At 39.5% G+C, this 22,863-nt stretch overlaps 6 protein-coding genes and 1 long non-coding RNA gene across 9 annotated transcripts; 3 read left to right on the forward strand and 4 right to left on the reverse strand.

Annotated features, from left to right (window-relative positions):
• Window positions 1-651: 651 nt before the first annotated feature.
• LOC105458362 (cilia- and flagella-associated protein 52) lies at window positions 652-4,850 on the forward strand. Its single transcript, XM_011703605.1, has 11 exons — window positions 652-788; window positions 1,219-1,418; window positions 1,500-1,677; window positions 1,879-2,128; window positions 2,276-2,549; window positions 2,792-2,964; window positions 3,036-3,184; window positions 3,307-3,452; window positions 3,624-3,775; window positions 3,850-4,409; window positions 4,509-4,850. Exons 1-11 carry the CDS (start codon window positions 743-745, stop codon window positions 4,754-4,756), a joined length of 2,376 nt encoding a protein of 791 aa, XP_011701907.1. The 5' UTR covers window positions 652-742; the 3' UTR covers window positions 4,757-4,850.
• A 6-nt stretch (window positions 4,851-4,856) lies between these two features.
• LOC105458360 (autophagy protein 12-like) lies at window positions 4,857-6,751 on the reverse strand. 3 transcript variants are annotated; one of them, XM_011703604.1, is made up of 4 exons: window positions 6,672-6,751; window positions 5,502-5,683; window positions 5,282-5,418; window positions 4,857-5,204 (listed from the first exon to the last, which is right to left on the reverse strand). In XM_011703604.1, the coding sequence occupies exons 2-4, from the start codon at window positions 5,662-5,664 to the stop codon at window positions 5,082-5,084; spliced, it is 423 nt and encodes a 140-aa protein (XP_011701906.1). In that variant the 5' UTR covers window positions 5,665-5,683; window positions 6,672-6,751; the 3' UTR covers window positions 4,857-5,081. The 3 variants fall into 3 exon arrangements, with proteins under 3 accessions (XP_011701906.1, XP_011701904.1, XP_011701905.1); XM_011703602.1 differs by lacking the exon at window positions 6,672-6,751 and adding an exon at window positions 6,197-6,280; XM_011703603.1 differs by lacking the exon at window positions 6,672-6,751 and adding an exon at window positions 6,067-6,159.
• Window positions 6,702-9,435, forward strand: LOC105458359. Its single transcript, XM_011703601.1, is given in 9 exon segments — window positions 6,702-6,878; window positions 6,980-7,193; window positions 7,430-7,546; window positions 7,609-7,643; window positions 7,645-7,779; window positions 8,444-8,643; window positions 8,742-8,931; window positions 9,017-9,177; window positions 9,248-9,435. Coding segments are annotated over 9 exon segments (1,371 nt in total). The 5' UTR covers window positions 6,702-6,722; the 3' UTR covers window positions 9,411-9,435.
• Window positions 9,436-9,680: 245 nt separating this feature from the next.
• Window positions 9,681-17,424, reverse strand: LOC105458363 (maestro heat-like repeat-containing protein family member 1). Its single transcript, XM_011703606.1, has 22 exons — window positions 17,054-17,424; window positions 16,819-16,964; window positions 16,521-16,729; window positions 16,227-16,393; window positions 15,858-16,149; window positions 15,538-15,744; window positions 15,358-15,448; window positions 15,128-15,280; window positions 14,912-15,055; window positions 14,084-14,379; window positions 13,192-13,717; window positions 12,861-13,018; window positions 12,698-12,782; window positions 12,443-12,630; window positions 12,091-12,349; window positions 11,803-11,980; window positions 11,514-11,707; window positions 11,048-11,431; window positions 10,654-10,971; window positions 10,241-10,591; window positions 9,987-10,156; window positions 9,681-9,896 (listed from the first exon to the last, which is right to left on the reverse strand). The coding sequence occupies exons 1-22, from the start codon at window positions 17,094-17,096 to the stop codon at window positions 9,707-9,709; spliced, it is 4,749 nt and encodes a 1,582-aa protein (XP_011701908.1). The 5' UTR covers window positions 17,097-17,424; the 3' UTR covers window positions 9,681-9,706.
• Window positions 17,425-17,735: 311 nt separating this feature from the next.
• LOC105458364 lies at window positions 17,736-18,860 on the reverse strand. The gene is made up of 2 exons (XR_975530.1): window positions 18,702-18,860; window positions 17,736-18,037 (listed from the first exon to the last, which is right to left on the reverse strand). It is a non-coding gene; the product is annotated as an uncharacterized LOC105458364 (long non-coding RNA).
• Window positions 18,861-19,101: 241 nt separating this feature from the next.
• LOC105458365 (calcium and integrin-binding protein 1-like) lies at window positions 19,102-20,486 on the forward strand. Its single transcript, XM_011703608.1, has 5 exons — window positions 19,102-19,475; window positions 19,565-19,599; window positions 19,734-19,981; window positions 20,075-20,273; window positions 20,354-20,486. Exons 1-5 carry the CDS (start codon window positions 19,425-19,427, stop codon window positions 20,373-20,375), a joined length of 555 nt encoding a protein of 184 aa, XP_011701910.1. The 5' UTR covers window positions 19,102-19,424; the 3' UTR covers window positions 20,376-20,486.
• A 405-nt stretch (window positions 20,487-20,891) lies between these two features.
• On the reverse strand, window positions 20,892-21,963 carry LOC105458366 (oligosaccharyltransferase complex subunit OSTC). Its single transcript, XM_011703609.1, has 4 exons — window positions 21,653-21,963; window positions 21,407-21,480; window positions 21,103-21,320; window positions 20,892-21,027 (listed from the first exon to the last, which is right to left on the reverse strand). Exons 1-4 carry the CDS (start codon window positions 21,789-21,791, stop codon window positions 21,009-21,011), a joined length of 450 nt encoding a protein of 149 aa, XP_011701911.1. The 5' UTR covers window positions 21,792-21,963; the 3' UTR covers window positions 20,892-21,008.
• Window positions 21,964-22,863: the final 900 nt, after the last annotated feature.

Below are 22,863 nucleotides of genomic sequence, written 5' to 3' on the forward strand. Positions count from 1 at the left end.
TATAATATAAATAAATATAAATATAATTATCGAAAGCAATCTGTCTTAACGTTTCTAAAGATTGTGTTCGAGAGCACCGGAAATGATACATTTATATGTGCGCTATCATCGAATTTCATCCAGAACCGGACTTAATTATTGTTATCAATGTATCGCAATTATCTTGTTATTTAATTTTAATCAAATTCACGATGTGAATATTTTTGAAAAATTATGCTCTAACGCCCCCTCCGATATTACGGTTGGAATAAAAAGTAGAAAGTCAGATCGGCACAAACGAGAACTGTAATTTCGATGACCGAAAAAATAGTTCCGCAAAATAAAAAAATATATAATATACATATAATTATTTAATATATAATTATTTAATACATAATACAAAATATTAAGAATTATAAATTATTAATATTATCTGCCTTTAATACTTTTAAATCTGTATTGCAAAACATCTCTATAATATATTTTTAATAAGGTATCTAATATTTCAATCTTCTAATGTATTAAAAGAACATGTTTTGTGCAATAATTTTTTCGCGTTTCACTGAAATCTTTTGTACCTTTTTTTTAAAGTAAAAATAATCTTATACGGAATTCAAAGGGTTGACAAGGGTGCACGGGGTGTGTAAACGATCCATTTATCACCACGGTGACGACGCCGTTGTTTTCGCAATTACACAACCTTTATCGTAAAGTCGTGTAAATATACATTTACATTTATTGTAAAGTTGATAAACAAAGAGATATGGAGCCTCGGGATCTCGATGTGATCGGAATAATTACTTTTGACGGTGTGTATGGAAAAATCCTTTTATCTTTTATTTTAGATAATGAGGATTTAATTTCTAATTGTATCCAAAACGAATTAATTTAATTAAGTAATTAAATGATTTTAATTCAAAATAAATTAATAAAAAATGCAAGAAATGTACGTTAATAAGTAAATGTATGTTAATAAAATTGATCTTGAGTGACATAATGAGTTTGTAGAAAACTAAGAAATGCGAGTTTTAAGATAAAAGCAAGGTTTAGATCTCTGAAAAATGGACACAATGATAAATCGAAATTTTATAATAATATTAAATATTTAACGTGTGCCTTTATTTCCACATATTTCTCGGTACAATTAATTACTGTGTACCATTCTTTGTACTTTTTTCGAATCATATATTTCGCATTTATAATTTTCCATATCTTTCCATTTTTTTGTTTAATTTTAAGGCATAACGAAGAATGCTCTGCGATTGCATCCGGATGAGGAGCACCTCCTCTATCCGATGGGCCACAAGGTCGCCATCAGGAACATCGAAACCGGTGAGCAGCGATTTCTCAGCGGCCACACGAACAATGTCTCGACATTGTGCGTCTCTCCGTGCGGCGAATACGTCGCTTCCGGCCAGAACAATCATCTCGGTTTCAAAGTGCGTATACCGCGTCTTTAATATTTCTCATATGTGATTCGATATTTTAATTATTTCACCGGTCGCGTTTTCGCGTCGCAGGCCATGGTGATTGTGTGGAATTACAAGGAAGGCACGATGAAAGGCAGCTACGAGACGCACAAGGTCGACGTCGTGGACCTGTGCTTCACCTGCAACAGCGACTTCCTCGTGAGCCTCGGCGGCAAGGACGACGGCAACGTGATCATCTGGGACGTCCAGGAGAATTCTCCTATTTGCGGTATCCTTTTCACAATCCTTTTCATCAATATTCACACAGACCTGCGAGGAATCCCTGTCGGATGTTCGAAAAATTGGAGAAACAAAATATTTTTCTACAATAGAGAAGTTTCTCTAATTCTTTCGCGAATGATCTGTAACCAATTCAACCAGTAAATATATGTAAAAAATACACATAATATTGAGAAACGAACCTCCGCAGGATCGTTCGCCAGCAACGATACGAGCGGCAACGCGTATAACGTTACGAGGACGCATCTTCACGGCGAGTACTTCATTACCGCGGGCGACCGGACGCTAAAGATCTGGCGGATCGAGGCGGAGAAGCGTCGGATGCACGGTCTCGACGTGGAAGTGGGCAAGCTGAAGCGCCTCGTCAACTGCGTCGTCGTGGACGAGAGGGATGAGATCGCCTACTGCGGCACTTCTTCCGGTGATATCATTAAAGCAAGGTCATATAGAGAATTTTCTGTGGAAAAATTAGAGTATTCGCAGCGCCTCAATTAATATATCTATCTTTTAATCGCCGCATCGCTACGCTTTGTATCGTTCGCTGTCCTCATTCCTCTGTTCAATTGTCTCTTTTAATTTTTACTCAGATTGAACTTGCGCGACGATCTGCAATACGGAGAGCCGACGCGCTTGTCGGTGCTGATCGGCTGCTACTCGAAGATAACGCGCGACCCGAGGAAAATGAAGATGGGCGAGGGCGATCTGTACGCGGGCGGGGTGAGGTGTTTGCTGCTTCTGAAGGACGGTAAACTGGTGGTCGGTACTGGCGACGGTACCGTCGAGTTGATCCAAATAATAAACATAAAGGAGAGCCGAACGCACAAGCCGTCAAAGTTCCCTAATACGCCGCAGATACTCACTGTAAGTCGTCACTTTTCGCGGCAGATATTATGTTAGAAAAAAGAAGCAGAAAACGACTTTGCAATAGAGACAAAAAAAAAAAAGAAAAAGATATAAAGCTATTGCAGAATTAAAAATAGGAACTTACACAAAAATGAATAAAAAGAAACAAAAATTGATGAACGAAAGGCTGGCGATATATACAAATGACTTGCGAAGAATTTATGATGACCGAAATCGTAATTATCTTTTTTTTTTATCAGCATCTAACAGAAAATGTGTGCAGCGCCGTGACGTCCATGGTTCTGCACAAGAACGAATTCGTGCTGCTCGGGACGTCCTGGTGCGAGATCTATCAGATTCAGCTGTCAAATTTTCACATGCGCCTGCTCGTCACCTGTCACACCAGCTGCATATACAGCATCGCGTTCCCGCGGTAAGGAACACCGAATTCCGCAACTACGCCGATTGACCGATTCGATTAACGTATATGCTCTAATGTCGCAGCAATCATTCGGAGGTATTCGCAACAGGCAGCAAGAACGACGTCAGACTGTGGCGACTGAACCAGCAGAAGGAGATAGTTCGTATCACTGTAGCGAATTTCATTTGCTCTAGTCTACTTTTCGTGCGCGACGATCAAATGCTGCTTTCTGGTACGTGCAACTGGTCAAATTTATACATTATCGAGAATTTTAACAATTACAATTTTCATACGATAGTGCACGCTATATCGTCACCGTGTCTAAATTAAAATAAATCATTTTTATCATTTCAGCTTGGAACGACGGCATAATAAGAGCGTTCTCTTCGCACAACGGCGAGTTTTATTTTTCCATTCATAACGCTCATACGAAAGCCGTGTCAACGATCGCTGTCACGAGCGATGATACTACGCTGATTAGCGGTGGCTGCGACGGCCAGGTAATTTACTTCGCTTTCTAGCTATAAAATGCGATTTAACATTGTTATTTATACGATCGATTCGGATTGGTTCACGCTGTTCTTGCGGAAAAATTAATTCTATTTATATTAATTATACATTAAGCAATCAATAAATTTTGCCGTGTAACGTGAAATTTGTTCGATTTTCAGGTGCGTGTATGGGACATAAAAACTGACGTGCGGCGATTGATTACTATACTGAAGGAACATCGGGGCCCGATAACGTCTTTGCATGTCTCGAGCAACAACGAGGACCTAATCAGCTCGAGTACGGACGGCACGTGCGTCGTCTGGGACATAATGTAAGTTTCGACTAAAAAATTAATTAAAGTTGACGCAAGAGTGGGGAGTATTTCACCGGATCCTTTCGTAACAGACGCTACAACAGGAAACACATTCTCATGAACAACACGATGTTTATGATGGCGCAATTCACGCCCGACGGTATTCAAATTTTGACATGCGGCACGGATCGGAAGATCGCCTACTGGGAGACTCTGGACGGCTCGCTGGTGCGGGATATCGAAGGCTCCAGCGCCGGTACGATAAACTGCGTGGACATCAGTCCGGACGGCCGCTACTTCGTTACCGGATCCAACGACTGCACCGTCAAGATCTGGGAGTACAATAGCGCGGATCTCACCCACGTTGGCACTTTCCATGCCGCGATAATCACCGCGTGTAAGTTCAGCACGGACGGCAAGCACGTGGTGACGGCCAGCGCTGACGGAACGATTATGATTTGGGAATATCCGCTCGAGGAGGTTTTGGAGGACTCCAAGAGCGTGAAACAGTCGGGAAGAGCCGCTAGCTCGATACGTAGCGTGCCCGACGAGGATGTGGATAAATTAGCTTCGCAAAAAGCGGAGGATGTTGAAAGCGTCGCGGCGGATCGGACCGTACGATCTACCAAAAAATCTAGTTCATCATGTACAAGTAAGTGTACATTATATTCTTGAATGACAAAGTAAAATAAATCACGAGTACCGCAATATAAATTGTTATAACAATTCATGTTTATTTATTTAATGACAGGTGATCAGAAGCCGTTATCAGGTGCTTCTGATCGGAGCAAAGATTCCAAAAAGGAGACCATCGAGGAAAGAACGTCCGTCTGCAAATGTACGTCGCGGAGCTCAGTAAGCTCGAAATCAAGCACAGGCACACCGAACCAATGCAAAGACGCTAAGAGCGATAAATCGTCTGACAAAGCAAGGACGACGGAAAAACCGAAGGAGTCTTCGGATTCATGCAGCAAAAGATCCATTACGTCAAAGACATAATGCACAATCATTTCTTTAGACCGATTAATTTACTCGAGATTCTAATATTATTATATTTAAAGGATGATGCGCACAATAAAACTATTGTACAACATTTTTGTATCTTTATAGCACGAACGTGTAATTCTAGCAGAGATACTCCTACAAAACAATGAGTTAAAAAGTAAAAAAACCTGGTATTATAATTATATTATAAATACGCATAAATTAAAATATCGTAATAGAAAACTAGAATTATCACAATGTGTTTCCTGTCAATCTGTAATATTTATATATTATTTTTTGTCGGAAAAAATTAACGTCGGCAAGCTAACTTCAACGAACCTCAGCCCCATGCTTGACTTTTACAGTAATGTATGACCAGCTTTCCTTCGGCGCCGTAGCAGTCGTACAAGTTCTTGACCGTCTGATCGGGAGCGGGTGCAAACGTCTGATTGACATAGAGAAACTGAAACGCAAAAATTCATTACTATAGTCGCCTTCCTGTGTTGACAGAAGAGATCGAAAAGAAGTATTTCGACGCACCAATCTCTCGTTTGGATCCAGCTTCAGGTACTTCTTTATGAATTCGGAGATCCGCCCGATGGGATTGTCTTGACTGACCGACCACTTCTTCTGCTTCATGATCGGAGCGTTGGCGGTGGCTTTCAGCAGTATATCAACTGCGAAATTTCAATGTAAAAATTCGTTTATACTTTGTCACATGCTCTTATAAAATTGTATGTAAACGAAGGTGAGATCGTACTCTTTGACTTATCCTTCGGCGCTGTCTGAAGTTCATTTCGCACTGCGTTTCCCTCGGGGATGGTCTCTAGGCTGGTCGGCGCGTCCTCCGTCGTCGAGTTTTCCGGCGTCTCTTCAGTCTTTGCATCAATAGTTGTACTATTTACCTCTTCCTTGGCTGCCATGGCACAATGAGTCTTGTGTCTGTATAGTAAAAGCATTCAGTAATTATATATATTTACTGTGAATGATTTAACAGTTAAGGTTTTAAGAAAAGTAATAAAAATCAAATATTATTTATTATTGTCAATAAACGTATATGCGTGCTAAAATATTTTAAGAGCTAATCAATATATAAATTCTTTGCTTATCTCGTTGACAAGTCGTTTATTAATCAATTAAGCTGCACGTAGATACTTTTTTCATTTAAATTAATCGATTAAAACAGAAGTATAGGTTATAACGTAATTTTTGGTTATACGATATCTAAAATATGACTAAAATAGATATTCGTCACAAAACTATGCGGAGAATTTTCAAGAAATGAACAAGTTATACAATAAAATGTTATATTAATAAGTGCTTACAATTCCTGATTTTACATTGTATTTTACATTTTATTGTGTACATGTAGTTCAACAACAACGTGCGATGGACAAAAAAATCTTATGTATATACATACTCGGTATATATGTATACAGATATCAAGAAACTTACGATATGTACGTTATTCCAGTCCACGCGAGATAAAACAGGATGATACTTGAATCGAGAAGAAATCGAAGAAAAAGGATTCTAGTGCACAACAACACAATCAGCTGATCACTGCGGATCGACGCACCTATTCCTGACAGACGCGGAAGCACTGGGAAGCACGCGAGTGCCAAATCGCATAAAAAAAAAAAAAAGTACACCTAAACTTGAGCACTTTCGTCTTGGATACGTAACCTATCTAGACATCCATGCGTCGTGACTCGTGATTCATAAGTGACAGTTCCACAGCTGTGAATGAGGTTACGCGTTTACGAGAGGCGAAAGGTAAACAATAAAAGTTAATACGATATTAAATGATACATTTAAATATGCAGCCTCCGATTCCTTTTTATTAATGCCATCAACAGAACGTTTAATCACCTAAACTGTAATTATCACAAGTGTATCCTGTAATTATCAAATTATCTGAACAGATAACCTGCGTTTCAGTAGCTCTTCCAGTGACCGATATCGCACATTTCTCGTCGCTATGGTGGAAGCGGCTGGATGTGGCGAACTGCAGCAGTTGGTTCAAGAGGAGGAATCCGAGGAGCCGCACAGCCACGGAGGAGAAGCCACTCCCCCGTCGACGCCAGCGAGATCTCAACGTCCGAGCAAAGCTGAAGTTCACAATTCCAACATATCGGTATGAAACGTCTCGCAATGTACAATTGCTCGTTCTCGTCCTGTTATATTAGCGACGACGATACGATAACGTAATTATTTTCCTAAGTGATGTCTTTGCAGCAACAAATATTGTGGGAAAATAACACGCAGACATCGCCGATTGTTAGTAAAGGAAGCTCCGGTCAAGGGACGAGTCAGGGCTCCATGGTGTCCAGTCGAGCTGCCAACGCTTCCAATTACACCGGCAATCAGTCTCGACTGACGTATCTTAATGAGAAGGATAAGCAGAGGCCTATTCGGCCGGACCCGCCGAGAATTGTAAGACAGCACAAAGGTAATTGAAGCTCTGGAAATTATTTTAAATTCAATGATTTTTCATCTTCTCAATTTCCTTGGTTCTCTAATTCTATTTCACTTACTTTCCATTTTATAAATGTGTTCATGTTTATCCCTGTATTTTATAAATTTGTTATAATTTTCTCATAAGCGTTATTTAAGTTTTTTAAGCGTTATGTTTAAGTTTTTTAAGTTCCACATCTTTTGATTTTGTTTTGGCGTTATTATACAAAGCCGTGGTGCCATGCAAACACCATTGCTTTCTGTCAGAGGTTCCTGACGTTCGCCACATGGAGCAAGCCTTGCTGCAACTGCTGGAAGATTTTCACAGTGGCAATTTACGAGCATTTGGTTGGTATTTGTTACTTATTTATACGAGCACATAAAGTGCTTAATGAGAAAATCGTTTGCAGGAAAAGATTGTAGTATGGAGCAGATGACGGAAATAACGAGAGCAGCAAGAGCGTTTGGCCAGACTGCACTTCGAGCTGGGCCAACGGCAAGAAGTGAGCGGCGAGCAGTCAGGTCTCCGACAATCGAGCGCGAATATGCGGCATTTGCTTCATCGTCTTCAACAGCTGAGTGTTTGTATAGAAAAATTACATAGCAAATGATTAACTTGTATTTACTGATATATATTAAAAATTCTTGTAATGATATTTGTATTTAGGGGGAGGTGTATACTATTATACAGTTATTTGTTATACAGTTTTTATAAAAAATACATTCTTTAATACATATAGTATAAATATAATGTATATATAATAACGAAGACTGTCGTAAACGTAATCTTAGACATAGTTGTATGAATGTATCATGCACACATGAAAAGAAGGTGTGTGAATAAATTGTAAAGTTATTATTAAGAATATATTAAAAAATTTGAAACATTTTTTTCACACAGCTGCAATTATATATCACATATATTAATATTTCTATTCTATTACTATGTAAATTGTAAAAAGTAAAAGTATGTATGTTAATTTAGTATTTAGAACGCGCTAAAACAATTGCCGTTTTCACAGGCTATGTAGACTGCACTCTGTAACCGATGTTTCAAACATTATGTCCATGATTACATCTATTTTACATTTTTCATTCCTTGATCATGCAAACCAGATATCTTCAATTTATATTGAATCAGCTCTATATAAATAGTAATATTATTTGCTATATAATTAATTTATCAGGAGTTTCAAAAACCTAGTTTCTGCTCCTGCAGACTAATATTTTAATAGACTCCTACAGAGATTTGGGAGGATGAAATCGGCAAGGTTATCGCAACCGCAACGCACGATTACAGCTCACGATACTTTAGAACGATTGAGCTATGCAAAACGTCCTGCATTCAATGCACTGTGGCAGCCGAGGGATATGATTAGTATCAATGTAAAAGCGTCAGAGAAAAGACGTATTCTTGGAGACAAATATCTGGAGAGCACGATCAAGTAATGATTTCTGAACAAGATCGATAAATGTTCACACATATTCGATTCTGTATACATATATTTGTACATAAATTCCTGGAAATTTAATCTTGATTCAGAGAACGGCCAAGACGGTACATGGTGCCGAGTGTAAGTTTAGATGACGTACAAGATAAAAGTAAAAGAAAACTGATGATCGACTTTATATATAAAACAACGATGAATCAAGCGACGAAAGAAGTTTGGGGCGACTTTAAAGCACAATATTCTTGCTTACCGAAGAGACACGTGGAGGAGCAAGAAAAACCCGTATTATTCTACTACAGCGTATACAACTATTGTAAATTTTCTACACAAAATTCATAGGAATTAAACGGATTGACATAATTTACAGGTAACTGATCGACAAATATCTCGTTTGCCAGTGAGATTTCAAGGAACTGCTAAGAAATGGGATAGCATGCAAAGTCGTTCTTTTCTCATAGATACTTGCTACAATAAAAAAAGTAAAAGTCGAGAAGAAACAGCCACGTGTGTAAAAGAAACGTACTTATGGTAATTAATTCTCTTTTTCATAAAGAAATGATATCGTATAGCTAAATAATTTGAAAAAATTTTTTTATAGTGAGTCAGAGAAACATACGGGCAAAGAGATATCAGAAAAAGAGTGCACTATAAGAAAATTAATAAATGACAATAAATTAAGTGTCATTTATGACAAGTTGCCTTCATCGTATACAGGATATAGACCGTACATTGCGTGTGGAGTGCCGACAGAGAAGAAATAAATCTATTGGTCGATTAAAACTAAAATTAACAGTATATCAATTCATTTAAAAATATATCTCCCCACATGATTCTAACAAATCAAATGACTATTTACATTCTATCTAATAAATCGATCATAATTAATAATTACAATAAAATATTTCTATATACTATAATATGGCCAGTAAATAAATTGCGACTCTTGAAAATCTACTTTACTACTTTACAATATCACAAGAACAAAAAAATGTAATTCTAAAAATTTTGTCATCTTGAAGTAAAATTTTCGAAACGAATCATCGAAAGGTCATCTATGCTAAGGTGTAAAGCAAAACGAGAGGGCTTGCGAAGCGCGTATTCTCACGATACTTTCTTGATCACGCAGAAGTTGCAACAGTCTTTGCACGTCCTCGGGCCTCGGGGAATCGAATAATCCTAAGAGCAGCGCGGACGTGGATCTGGTGTGGTAATTCTCCGATCTGGAGTAGCCGCGAGCAACGGCATTTCTGGCAAAGAGATAACAAAGCTCAGGACATGTATTCATTTTAAATATTCAATCGAATTAGAAAATACATTACAGTATCGTGTATTTATACCTTAGTTCTTCTGCTCTCTGCGGGAATTCCTCTTTCAAACAGTTTATCAAGTCTTTGGAAAAATTCTCGAAATTGAACGTCGCTTGTGGTCCCAAATTAGTACGTATCACGCCCGATAATCTCTCACTCTGTACAATGCTTGCAGTCTTACATAAGGTTTCCTGCGCAGTCTGTTGCATAAACGACATAAATAAACATGCGAGCGTGTAATTGTATAATAATACGTTTCGCAAGGATGCGCTGTATAGACGTACCTTGACTACTGTTATATTGGGGTCCTCCAGTCTTATTATCAGAGACGGCAAACAGCCCAGAAGGTGATCGATCAAATCGTCATTCGGCAATGCAATTGATCTCTGCCAATTGGTAGCTATCGCGCCCAGGGCGCTTATGGCGGCGAGCTTCATCTCCCAGTTTTCTTTCTCGACGAACGGTTTCAAGGCAAGCACCACTCGCGGGCTGATGGGCCTCTTGTACTGAACCGACAGCAGCACCGAGAGGCCGCGCAACGATTCGAGTACTACCTCAGCACCGCCTTCCCCACCGGCGGTCTCCTCCAAGCCGTCGAGCAAGGCTTCCATGCAATTGTCGAAATACTCGTCGACCTAAAAAAAATAACAGTCGGTCGGAATATGAAAATATGCGTTGAAAAAAAAAATACCTTTACCTGTCTCGGGTCCAAGTAGGCTATTCTAGCAAGTCCGATGGTAGCGAGCTTTCGCACTAAGGACGATGAATCGGCCTTGGCGTCGTGCAGGGTATTAATTATGGCCTCCAGCCATATAGCTCCGCAATCTATTTTGCCAATCAATTCAGAGTAAAAAGTGGCGGCGACCGCTCGCTGTATGGCCATCGTGCTGGTCATCAGCTTGCCCAGGTGTTGCGTCATGCTCGACAAAACCTCGTTTCTAGTCGATATACATTTCATCAGTGTTCGTACAGTCGATATCAGGTTCTCCTCGGCTTGCGTTTCGGAAGCAAATGTCTAAGTGCAAACGATTCACATTAATAACTTGGAGTCAAAGCGCTCGTAAATTTGTGTAAAACGCTTTGATACGTACAGTCTCCCTCGGCAAGTTGGATGCAACGTTCGGCTGGATGATCGCTAATACATTGGTTAATATGGAATACACTTCCGTGTGTGGATTTATCTTCTGCGCCGCCCGATTCGGTACGTAGCCGTACTTCGTATTTATCAACGATGCGGGAGCGTCGACGTGCAGCCAGCCCGAGAGATACTTGAGAAGAATCGATAGCAATCCCGCTAATTGCATGTCGGTAATCAAGCTTTCCATATGCGACGATTCGAGAAGATGCTTCAAACCTACGATGGCCGCCAAGGACGGGAGAGATGCGGTATTGTTCCGTCCTGGTTGCATGGACGGAATAGTAATATCAAGGAACAGACTGCTGGATTCGAGTTTTATTAGCAGCATATCCAAAGCCTGAAAAAAGATTTTGATAACGTACACATTTCTAACGCAAAGTTGTGAATAATGTGTGTAGTCGTAAAGAGATAAGACATACTCGGGGACCAAGGAAGTCGTTATTGCCAATTTCTTTCCAGCACAACGCGGTGCCCGGGTCCAATGGTAACGGCTGAGACAAAAGGTGCTCGATCACCTCTTCCGGATGGTGCTTCATCAGCGACACTATAGACACCGTCGCGATGTACCTGCAGCTCGCGTTTTCCATCTGTCTCATTTGCGCGATTATATTGTCTATAACATAAATAGCGAAAACATTTTCAATCAGCAATGTATCGTAAAATTGAATAAAGATCTTACCACGATCGGTGACAGGATAATTTACGTACCGACTAAGCAAACGTCGGTCCTGGATATCTCCGATCCTTTAATTTGAAAATGTTGCGAGAGAGCTATGCCTGCCACCAGGCCCGCTTCTCCATAGAACAGCAGCCCTTCTATTAATCCCTCCGCTAAGCTGACTATCTCGCCGTTGGGGATTTTCCGCGATACCGCATTAGCCAGTCTCTACAAAAATAAATTGTATCTTACAGTTTCTTCATTGAAATCATTCGTCATTTATGTCGTTGAAATTATTATCGCAATAGAATTAGTGATTATTTGCACATTCAACTAACTTGTACGGCTCCGTAGGATACCGACGAGTCTTCGATCATAAGTTCCTTCTTTATTTGTTGCACGTCTTCACTCAAGGTATTATCAGGTAACACCTGTCGATGACGGGCTGCAATGTCCAGAGAGAGAAGCATGCAATCTATCGCGAGCGGTCTCAACGCGAATTCCGTGTCCGCGCACCAGCACAAAGTTCTTCCTACTAGCTTTCCGGCATCCAACTTGCCGCCTGGATATGTATATTTCAAAGAATTATAATAAGACCTGTGTGAAAAATAAAAGAGAACGCATGTTATACACAAATCTACGGTGTGTATAATGTAAAGAATATGTGTGACTGTATATTGTAATAATTACTGGAGCACTGTATGCAGCACCAACAGAGTAGTTTTTCTCTCCACATTCGACTTGGATTGCATCCAGGGTAATAATATGTCAACCAGCTCGGCTAGCGCGTCCGCTGAATCGGATACCATCTCACTGGACACGGTCCCCAGCTCATCCACGACTTGCTGCATTATTTCTGGATGTAACTGCAGAGCAATCTGAGACAAAGACATTCATTAATCATCAATAATATCGATAAGTATACAACGTAATCTTAATTTTTACCTCCGAACTGGCGCTAATCGTCTTATCCAGTATTGCACTGAGGAAAATCTCTCTTTCCTCGTTATTTAACGCTGGCGGTATACGTCTGTGAAAAATGTTTGAAAAAATATAATATCAATTTATGATGTCGAATGAATATATCGTTAAGCAAAACGTTACATACATTAGAGAGTTCGCTGCTTTCAATACCGCCGGATAGAGTTGTAACGGCCTATATCCAGTCGACGACTGCAAAATTCCCAACAAAGTGGCTAGCGCAGTGGCCTTTGCGCGCAGACCCTTAGATTCGGGCAACCTGGCGGGATGAACAGCATTGGCCACCTACAAATCAACGAGTGGAAAACATTTCACACCTAATTTAATTAAAGATTTATTTAATCGTTTATTAAGATTGAATTTATTAAAATCGATGTGACGTGTGGTTTATTAAGAATTTCGGGCTAATCTGATATTGACACATGAGAAAAAAAAAGACTAATATTGAATTAAATTACTTGTTCCAAGACTGACAATCCCGCTTCCTTCGTAGACAGTTCCTTGCATTCGTGCAACTGTTTAATAGTCCACGGTAACACGTGCTTTTCAAACACGGGGAAAAGCTCCTCCGGATCTGCCTTCTGCGCGATCTCGGCGTAGGACTGCAATAAACCCGCTTTCGCAGCCTCGGCGGTAGCGGCGGCCTTTGTGTCCTTCACAAAACCTAGCAATCTCACGGGGGCCTTTCTGCCATCCTCGGCGGTGCAAAATTCCTCCATTAATTTCAGCACGATGTTTAGATGCCGTTTCGCGCAGATGCCGACTGCTCGCGCGAATTCCTTGGTAGCGCCGTGAGAACGCGCGAGCTCGACGAGCAGAGTGATGTGAGCGTTGTTGTTGCAGGTAGATGCCAAGAGCGGCGCCACACCCGGCGTGTTTGTTTTCAATGCGAGCTCGTCAGCGAGCTTTGCGCCCCACGACTCTCCTTCCAGCTTCACGCTCTCTTCCAACCACTCGACCACTTTCTTCTCCCAGATTATATCCCTAGAAATTAAAAAAAAAATTTAAAAAAACTTTTAACTATATGTTTTTATACATGTACAAATCGGTAATGATCGCAGAGATTTGTGTGTCTGCTTTCTGTATCGAAAACCCGAGTTTAAATCCCACCAGAAACATTGGATTTTTATTTCGATCGCTACCTCTCGGAAGGCAATAGCAGACCACCGAAAATTATCTTACATGAGAACTCCTCTAATTAAGCCGTTCGGAATCGGCGTTAAAACTGTAGGTATATTTATATAAAATTGTAAATAGAGCGCACAGAAATACGATTAAGGGGTCATCACGCTTCTGACAAGAGGCAAACTCAAAAGACAAATCTCGATGTTATATATTAAAAAATATTACCATTGCATAGCGTCTTTCACTTCTTTAGAGCCCTTTCGGAAGCTTCTCTCATCTTGCAGAAGTTCCTGCGAAAGTTCCTGCAGCTTCTCATCCCAATAAGATTTCACTTGATGTCCAATCAGAGGCGCTGCCGACTTTAAAAAGGCCATTACTGCGGGTCGATTAGCCGGATTGCTTAACAATTCCAGGCATCTGCCCAAGACTTTCGTACCAGGGAAATCCCTCTCATTTGTCGAAGAGTTTTCACGTATTATTTTTGCCGCTAACGGAGATAGTGAACGTAGCACGGATGTGACCTGCAAAAAGAGAAGAACGATAATTAGATACAGGCATTAAATCCTAACTTAAAATTGCCGTGTTATCTGCATTGAAGCTTCTTTTTGCCCAATGTTTAAAAATTCATATCTTTCAGAAAAATAAAAATATCGATTTCTTTCTGGGCTTATCTTAAAGGTGAATTATTTTCTAAAAAATCGTGATTTTATTTAAAAATGGCCGATTCAATATGGCCGATTAAAACGTCATTTTATTGAAAATTGTTAACATTTGTTTAATTAAACTGTAAATTGGTATAAATGTTATTGGAAGATGTACGGGATTTAATACGCAGCGCGCGCGAAGCGCGCGCCTGTTATGTACTAGTTTAATATAAATGTACTAGTTTAATAAAATTAATCTGTATCTAATTATATTTCATTTAAAATTAAATATAATTAGATACAGATTTATTTTATATTAAATTTATTTAAAATTAAATATAATTAAAATAAAAGATACAGGCATTTTTAATACACGATGAATATCCTATGAATAGAGATTGTTACTTACAGATGCCACGCAAGCCGAGTCAAGTAATGCATTTATTAAACACGGCCAAAGCCAAGATTCGACACCGTCAACTGTCGTCGCGAGCAGATATAAAGCTTCGGAACATGCCTCCATATCGTCGCTCTTTATTTCGCAATGTGACACCTATTTTAGGATAAAATTAATTTCCCAATTATTTTTCTCTTATTTTACATTGCGCATCGCTTACGTACATACCATATAGCGAACGAATCTAGCTCTCTGCGATGGCAAAAGGGGAAACGTCGGCCGTGCCGCGAGTGCCACTATAGCGCCGACCATTTGGAGCGCACCATTCTCCCCGAGAGACTCCTGCAGGCTAAGCGCGATTCTCTGCAGGGATCCATCGTCCTAAATAAAACAATATATGTATCAATTGTGTTGCGCTTGTTAATGAAATTACACACATATATTACATATTTCCGTACCTCTGGCGGAAGGGTGTTTATGAGGTGTCTTAGGACTACCAAAGCACGAGCGCGTTGATTAGCGATCGGTGACTTCAATTGCTGCAGGATTCTGCAAGAGAGCAAAAAAAAATGAGCGATCAAAACTCTCGCAGTCTTGAAATTTAATTAAGTGGAAAAATGTGTTCTTTTTTTTTCTACCTATCGAGGCCTTCTTCGGGATACAAGATGACCAATGATCTGGAGCATTGCAACACTTCATAATGCGTAAGAACTGCATCCCGAGCTGCTTCGAAGGGACAAATACTAACGAATTCGGACAGAGTTTGGTGGATGTGCTCCATAAATGGGCGGATTGCCTCTTTGTCATTTTCAGTCTCAACTGAGCTTAAAATCACAGCTAAAACTCTGTATTAACGTAATAATAATATTAGTTAAATGAGATAAACGTTCATCAAATTTAAGTATTGAAGAAATAACAGTAGTGAATGAATAAACTTATTGTAAATGATGAAACTCACCTTACAGCAGCTAAACGTGTATTTGGTTTTTTGCAAAGGCTTAAGCATACGGGTATCAATTTTACAATTCTCTCGCTATCTTGCTGCATAGGCAGCAAAGATACCATAGGCACGAGTGTCGTTAAAATAGCTTCCGTTGATTTGGAATCGCGAGATGTCTTCAACCAATTGGACGTCAGAAAGTCAAAAACGGAAAAAATTTCTTCCACAAAAGTTTGCTTATTAATTCCCAGAGACGCGTCATCTCCGTTCAATATATAATCGTTTATAGCTTCGCAAAACTTGGAAATCACTAGAAACGAAAAAAAGAATCAATTACACAGAGCTGCATTAATCTTATTAGGAGTATTATAAATTGTATTTACTTACTGAAGCAGATCGCTTGTTTCAGGACTTCCTCGCGCACTTGATTCAGCATCGGTAACATGATAGTCAACGTTATTTTGACAAAGGACAGCATCCCATACGGATTGGCCGCCGCGAGCTTTCCTATTGTGAAAACTATCGCGGGATTAGGAATTATCCCAGGTTCCAATCTACAGATACAATCAAATATAATGTATTATCAACAAATTAGAGATGTAGATCTATATTATGTACAACTTTGTGCTTTTATCGGAAATAAGTTAATTTATAATCACAGAAAGTGTCATCAGCGCGTACTTGGTTAAAAGTCCACCCGTAGCCTGCATGCAGTGTATCTTGCAAAGCTCAATCAACAGCTCGGCCGCCTCGTTCTCAGTCTCTCCTATCAACTCGTTGACCGCCACCTCGGCGAGGGACGTCACTAGATCTACGCTCAAACCCGTAGCTGAATGTCTGCATACGCCGGATATTATGTTCAACAGGGATCCCATGTGCTCCGTGGATATCTTTGAACAGCAACGATCACGCAACGATCACGATACGGGCTGCTACGCAACAGCAATCTCCAATCTAAATTACGTTAAATATCGAGTACCTTTTTATGCATCTCCCAAAAATATATCGCGGCATGGATGACGACCTCCGGATTCTTCTTGCTTATTCTTTCAATCGACTCGATCACGGACCGCTTTACGTCCTGATTCTTGTCGTCCAGGGTATCCAATAAGGCTCCGATCACAGCTGCAAATAGACGTTTTGATCCAGCATTTATTGAGTTATTTGATAGACAAAAAATTTTTGGTTTCTAATTGTTTATATTTCAAGTCTACCTGGTAGCTCGGAATTACAACTGCCCTCCAGTTCGTCCTTCATGTTGATTACAATAAGTTTCCCGGCGAAAAAATATTCTACTTTAAGAGTTTATATCTTTATTGACAGTAGTAGTTTCCAAGGGTCACATGTCGTCCCACGCAATAATAAAAAAAGTATTTAAGATACTCTAACATCATACGCAGTAATCTATCCTCCGCGAAATTGCGGTGGTTCCCCTAAACAACAAGTTGCAACCTCAGCTGAATTAATGTTCAACCAGGCAAGGCCAACGAGGTCCGTGAATCAGCACGTGAATTCACACGAGATTTTCAGATTAGGCGTTTATATACACAAAAGTAAATCTGTGATGCGCTTATCACACTTCCGTGTCGCCACCTTTCCCGAAGTTGAGAAAGCAGGAGGAAACGGTCACGTGTAGGTGATGTAGGAAACTAGCGCGTTTTTCAATCTGATCACACCACGAACGAATCTAATAAATTGGAATTATTGGAGTAAGGACATTAGTTGGCGAATATATAATTTGTCGAGTAACCGCCATTCCATTAACATAAATAGAATTATTTATTCATTCTCTTTTAACAAGCAGAGAAAAATTTTAAACAGGAAATTATACAAATTACAAGCTGATAAAAGTTATAAATCAAAGTCGTAAATATTGCAAACGCAAAATACGGCAAATACTGGTGTATATCATTTATTAACAATATATGGTTTAACAAGAGCGTTTCAGATATGCAATATACAGTTTTTACAGTACAGATAAAATTGAATGTATATATATATATACTCCTGCGATGATTGTAATCGTGTACGAGACGCGAGAAACCGCTGGAACATTAATCCGGACAGTTTCTCCTCTGGAATCCTATGACGAACGTGGATAGACTTAAACAGAGACTGGCGGCATGAGGGTCATCCCGTTGCACTCGACGGCGATCTTGACGCCGACGACGAAGAAAGCAATGTTCTTTACCACCGACCTGTGGAGAAATAGTGAATATTAATAACGGATATTTACATGTGCTGCAGAAATTGATTCAGATATACATTGAAAATATTCACAATATAGAAATAATTATTTTTCACAGGGGGTAATCAGTGAAATAATTGTAACTTGGAATAGTCACACATTTTCATTCAATCTCTAAGAAGAATATGGTTATTAAATCGTTTATGATTCAAGATACAAAATTTTATTCTGTGCATCTCGCCGAATACATGTTTTAATACGAGATTATAAACACATGCCTTAAATTAGTTGTTCTAAAACAAGTGCAAATTATACTTATATTCGATAGATCTGTTTTGAGCGATCCGTAGACGCGCGTATTAATAATTTTGCTTTCATAATATAGAAAAATAAAGAAAAAATATATATATATGAAGTAGTAACAAAGGAAAAAAGTAGTCTCAGTACGAGAGAAATTTTAGTTAGAACCGCGGTAAACACGAGGGACTTTCAATAACAGTTTAACTGTCGAAGCATGAACAATAATTGATTGTTCGAAAATTGAAGAGTTCGAGAATTAAGTAAGAATCAGTCAGAATTAAGTAATCCGGCAGCACCGCGAGGCAGAATCGAGGTTAGGTTCGCCAGGTACCCTCGATTTCTACCCCGCGATTTCTGATCTCTCGCAAACCCACCACTTGAACGGATCGTAGTAGACGTCTTTGAGGATCTTCCCGATTTTTTCCGTCGCCATCGTTCGTCTTTTGTCGCGAGAACACAGTTCAATCAGTCCAACCTCCGATACTCTAACCTCTCTCTCGTTCGGTTAGCCCGGTGTTTAGAAATTTTAGAATAAGAGTTCAGAAATTCCGCCTTTATCGGCTTCGCCGCGACGTGTCACTTCTCCACCTTCCTCCTTGCACCTCCTTCTTCCACCAAGGCCAAACGCATATCTGCGTCCCATTCCGAGTGCAGAGGATGCAGATAAAGCAGAGCCGCCCGCAGGTGCCTCGACGAACTTGCACCATTTGCACCGGCGCGGCGCGCTGATCAATAAACACAGCGCCCTTTAAAAGCCACAATTACACACATTGACACATGGTGCGAGCGAGCGTCAGAGCGATACAGTTCGCTCGACGGTGTGCAACGACCCGTTCATTACCCGACGATTGCGAAATAATTAATTTCGACAGGCCAGTCAGGGAGGCTTAAAATTTTCCAAACAGCGCTTCCTCACGTTCGAGTAAATCCACCTTTAAGCCTCAAAATATAACTGTGATAGGTGTGATGTGAGACGTATGTCTCTCACAAATTAGTGGAGCAGCGTCTAACGTTAATTGACGATGACTGAGTTTCTTCGTCAAAATAATTGATTGTGCAAGGCGTTTGTTGACCCGCTGTGTCATCGTTTCGCGAGGATGGGCGCGGGAAAGAGTCAATTCACGGAGGAAGAGTTGCAGGACTATCAGGTAAGAGTCTTGCTTTATTTATGTTTATTTTTTGCTTTGACATTAATTTATCAATTTTTTTAATCAATTATGTTTTTCTTTATCGATAGGACTTAACGTACTTCACTAAAAAGGAAGTCCTATAGTGAGTATCAACGATGATGTATTATTGAATGTTTTTGTTCATTTGAACAAAAATATTTTTGAGAATATTTATTTTTAAAATTGATTGTATTGGCTTTAGATTGGCTGTTAATCGATTTGGTTCTTCCTTCGTAGCGCGCATCAGAAATTCAAGGCGCTAGCCCCGGAGAAGGTTGGACACAACAAGAACGCGAAGCTGCCGATGTCCAAGATCCTGCAGTACCCCGAACTGCGGGTGAATCCTTTCGGCGACAGGATCTGCAAGGTCTTCAGCTCCAGCCAGGACGGCGACTGCACGTTCGAGGATTTCCTGGACATGATGTCCGTGTTCAGCGACGCTGCTCCGAAAGCCGTGAAGGCCGAGCACGCGTTTAGAATATTCGGTAAGCGACAAATGTGCCGAAATCGATTATCCACGGTGCTGAAAATCGCGTCTTCAACTCGGGTCTACTAATCGAGGTCTTGTACTTGTGAAGATTTTGACGGCGACGATATGCTCGGCGTGGGCGACCTACGGCAAGTGGTCGACAGATTAACCGCGCCCCAGAGACTGAACGACAGCGACATGCAGCAGCTGCTCCAGTACATTCTCGACGAGGCCGATCTGGATGACGACGGTGCGCTCAGCTTCGCCGAGTTTGAGCACATTATTGAGAAGAGCAGCGACTTTTCTAAGTAAGAACGCTTGATAAGATCGTAACTGTAAAATCGTAATTTCATTCGTTTCATAAATAACGTTAAAAATCTTTTTACAGGAGCTTTCGCATTCGTTTATAAATGTATCAACGAATTCGCCAATGAAAGACTGAACGTTAATCGACCATCTAATTATAACAGCAAATATGGGCCTAATGCATACTTCAGAAGAGAAAAAAAAAACACGACCAACGATTTTACAGAATGTGCCAAGGCTCTACAATGAAGAGAAATTAAATCTCTTCTCTTTTGAGACCAGCGTTTTAAAAATAAGTATTTAAAAAAATATATATGTTACGAAATGAAGGTAAAACAAATGCACTAAAATTTGACGTCTCAAAGTCATTATGTTGACTTGTATTTATTGCTTCAGCCGAAAGATAGAAAATTTATTTCCATTACGAATTTCTAGAGGTATGTTTGATAAGCAGTTAAAAAATACATACCCATATTGAAATATATATATATTATTTGAGAATTTAGTTCTAATAGTTATATATATATATATATTTATAATTTTATCTATAATATATATTTAAAAATTATATAACATCTTTTTTCCTATGTTGTAAATAATAATGATGCTAAAGCACTATCTAGTTTTGCTTATAACTTTATTACAAAAATCACCGATCCACTGTTACAATATCCCACAATGTTATATAAAAATGGCAATTCACCGCACATTCCATAATATTCACAATCGCTTATAATTTAGGACTGCAGATACCCGCTGAAAATAAAAAGATAAATATAATAATTTGTCTAATAATAACACACGGAGATTGTCTCGAGGCTGATATCTTACGGAAGTTTCATCTTCATGAATATCCAGCATGCGGTAAACGACACAAGTATACTGAGGAATCCGACACATATCAAGAGAACTCTGTTGAGCTTCGGCGTCGACGGGCCGTGCGTCTGATCCAGAATGATGAAGCCCAAGCCGCCCATCGTGAACAAGAAACTGGAGGCCAAACCTTCCATGATGTACTGTCCGTTTACGCGATAGGGCATGAACGCTACCTGCAAGGATCGCGCTGATTTTTCACATCAAAAAAATAATCAGATCGCTGAAAAATGAAATGGTTCCTTCGATAATATAGCCTTACAGGTCTCGTGTGACCATGCTCGTCCGTCGTGGATCCTACGCTGGGCGGCTCGACAATTACGTCGTATATGATTCCTGTAAAATATGCTCGTGTAAAACTGAACGATTGACAAAACAAACGTAATATTACAAGCGTCAAAAATGATATAAGGTAATATTATATCGTTACGCTAAATCATATAACAAATCATGTAACTTTATAACGCGATAATGATAAATAATTCGGAAGAATTTGAACACGGCTAACCTCCCGTCACCAAGAAGTACGACAGCAGTATGAAAGCGAAGACTATCATAGCGCTAGGCTTCACGAACCAGGACGGTCTTTTTAGCTTTAGGTTAGGCACTTCCAGGATTAAGAACGGTAATCGGTAAATGCACTCCATCCTGCCGCGGTGGTCGGAGTTTAAGCTACTACGCGATGGAAAAATAAAGGATCTCGCCCGGAAGACATCCACCTGACTGACAGTCTGGCAACACACTTGGCACTCTTGGTAGGGTTACCCCGGTTACCGCGCCTACCGGTCGTCCCTCCGCCTTCCCCCCCTCTCGCGAACTGCAGCGCGCAGGCACCGCGGTACACGAGTATCTAGATGCCGCGTGGCGTCCACCCGGAAGTGGTTATCCACATATAGACATATGTAGTGTCTTTGGGTTATCATCCGGGTGCTTTTCGACGCCGAGAGCGATTGGCCTTCGTTGACCATGGAAATATCTTTTTTGACCAGTGTTGTTAAAAATAGGGATTTCTCCCTAAACGTAGGGAATTTATACTACAAAAAGGGAGTAGGGAATTTTTAGTTAAAAAGGCCCAAAATGTAGCGATTTTTAAAATCATTGTAGTGCCATATGTTCTGTGGTGCCATAAGTCCAACTTATGTTTTATATTAATATATAAAAACTTATATATTTTTATTATATATGTTTATGTATTTATATACGTACATATATGTATACACTTATATATTTTTATTATATATGTTTATATATTTATATACGTACATATATGTATACACTTATATATTTTTATTATATATGTTTATATATTTATATACGTACATATATATGTATACAGTTTTTCTTTGAAACTAATATATATTTATATTCATTTATATGTGATATTTTCTTTATTTTCATCATTATTTTATTTTCTTTTGAATTTTGTAACAGTTTCCCCTCCATTTTTTTGCGTAGGGAATTGTAGGGATTTTATATAACGTCGATAGGGATAAATGGAAATTTGGTTTTAACAACACTGACTTTTATGTACAAAGTTTTTGTAGCTTTTTTTAAATTCTTATTGCATATACTTTTAAGTACTTAATATAATATTTGTTTCGTAGGATGAAGACCGAGAGGCAGGAGAAGCGGACAACACCAAAGGGCAAGAAGATTTTTTAATTTTTTATTCAACATGTGCAACAACTATAACAAACACTATTTCGGAGAAAGAGGAAA

The sequence above is a fragment of the Wasmannia auropunctata genome, unplaced genomic scaffold, assembly GCF_000956235.1.
Source record: "Wasmannia auropunctata unplaced genomic scaffold, wasmannia.A_1.0 LD334538.1, whole genome shotgun sequence".
Taxonomy (NCBI): domain Eukaryota; kingdom Metazoa; phylum Arthropoda; class Insecta; order Hymenoptera; family Formicidae; genus Wasmannia; species Wasmannia auropunctata.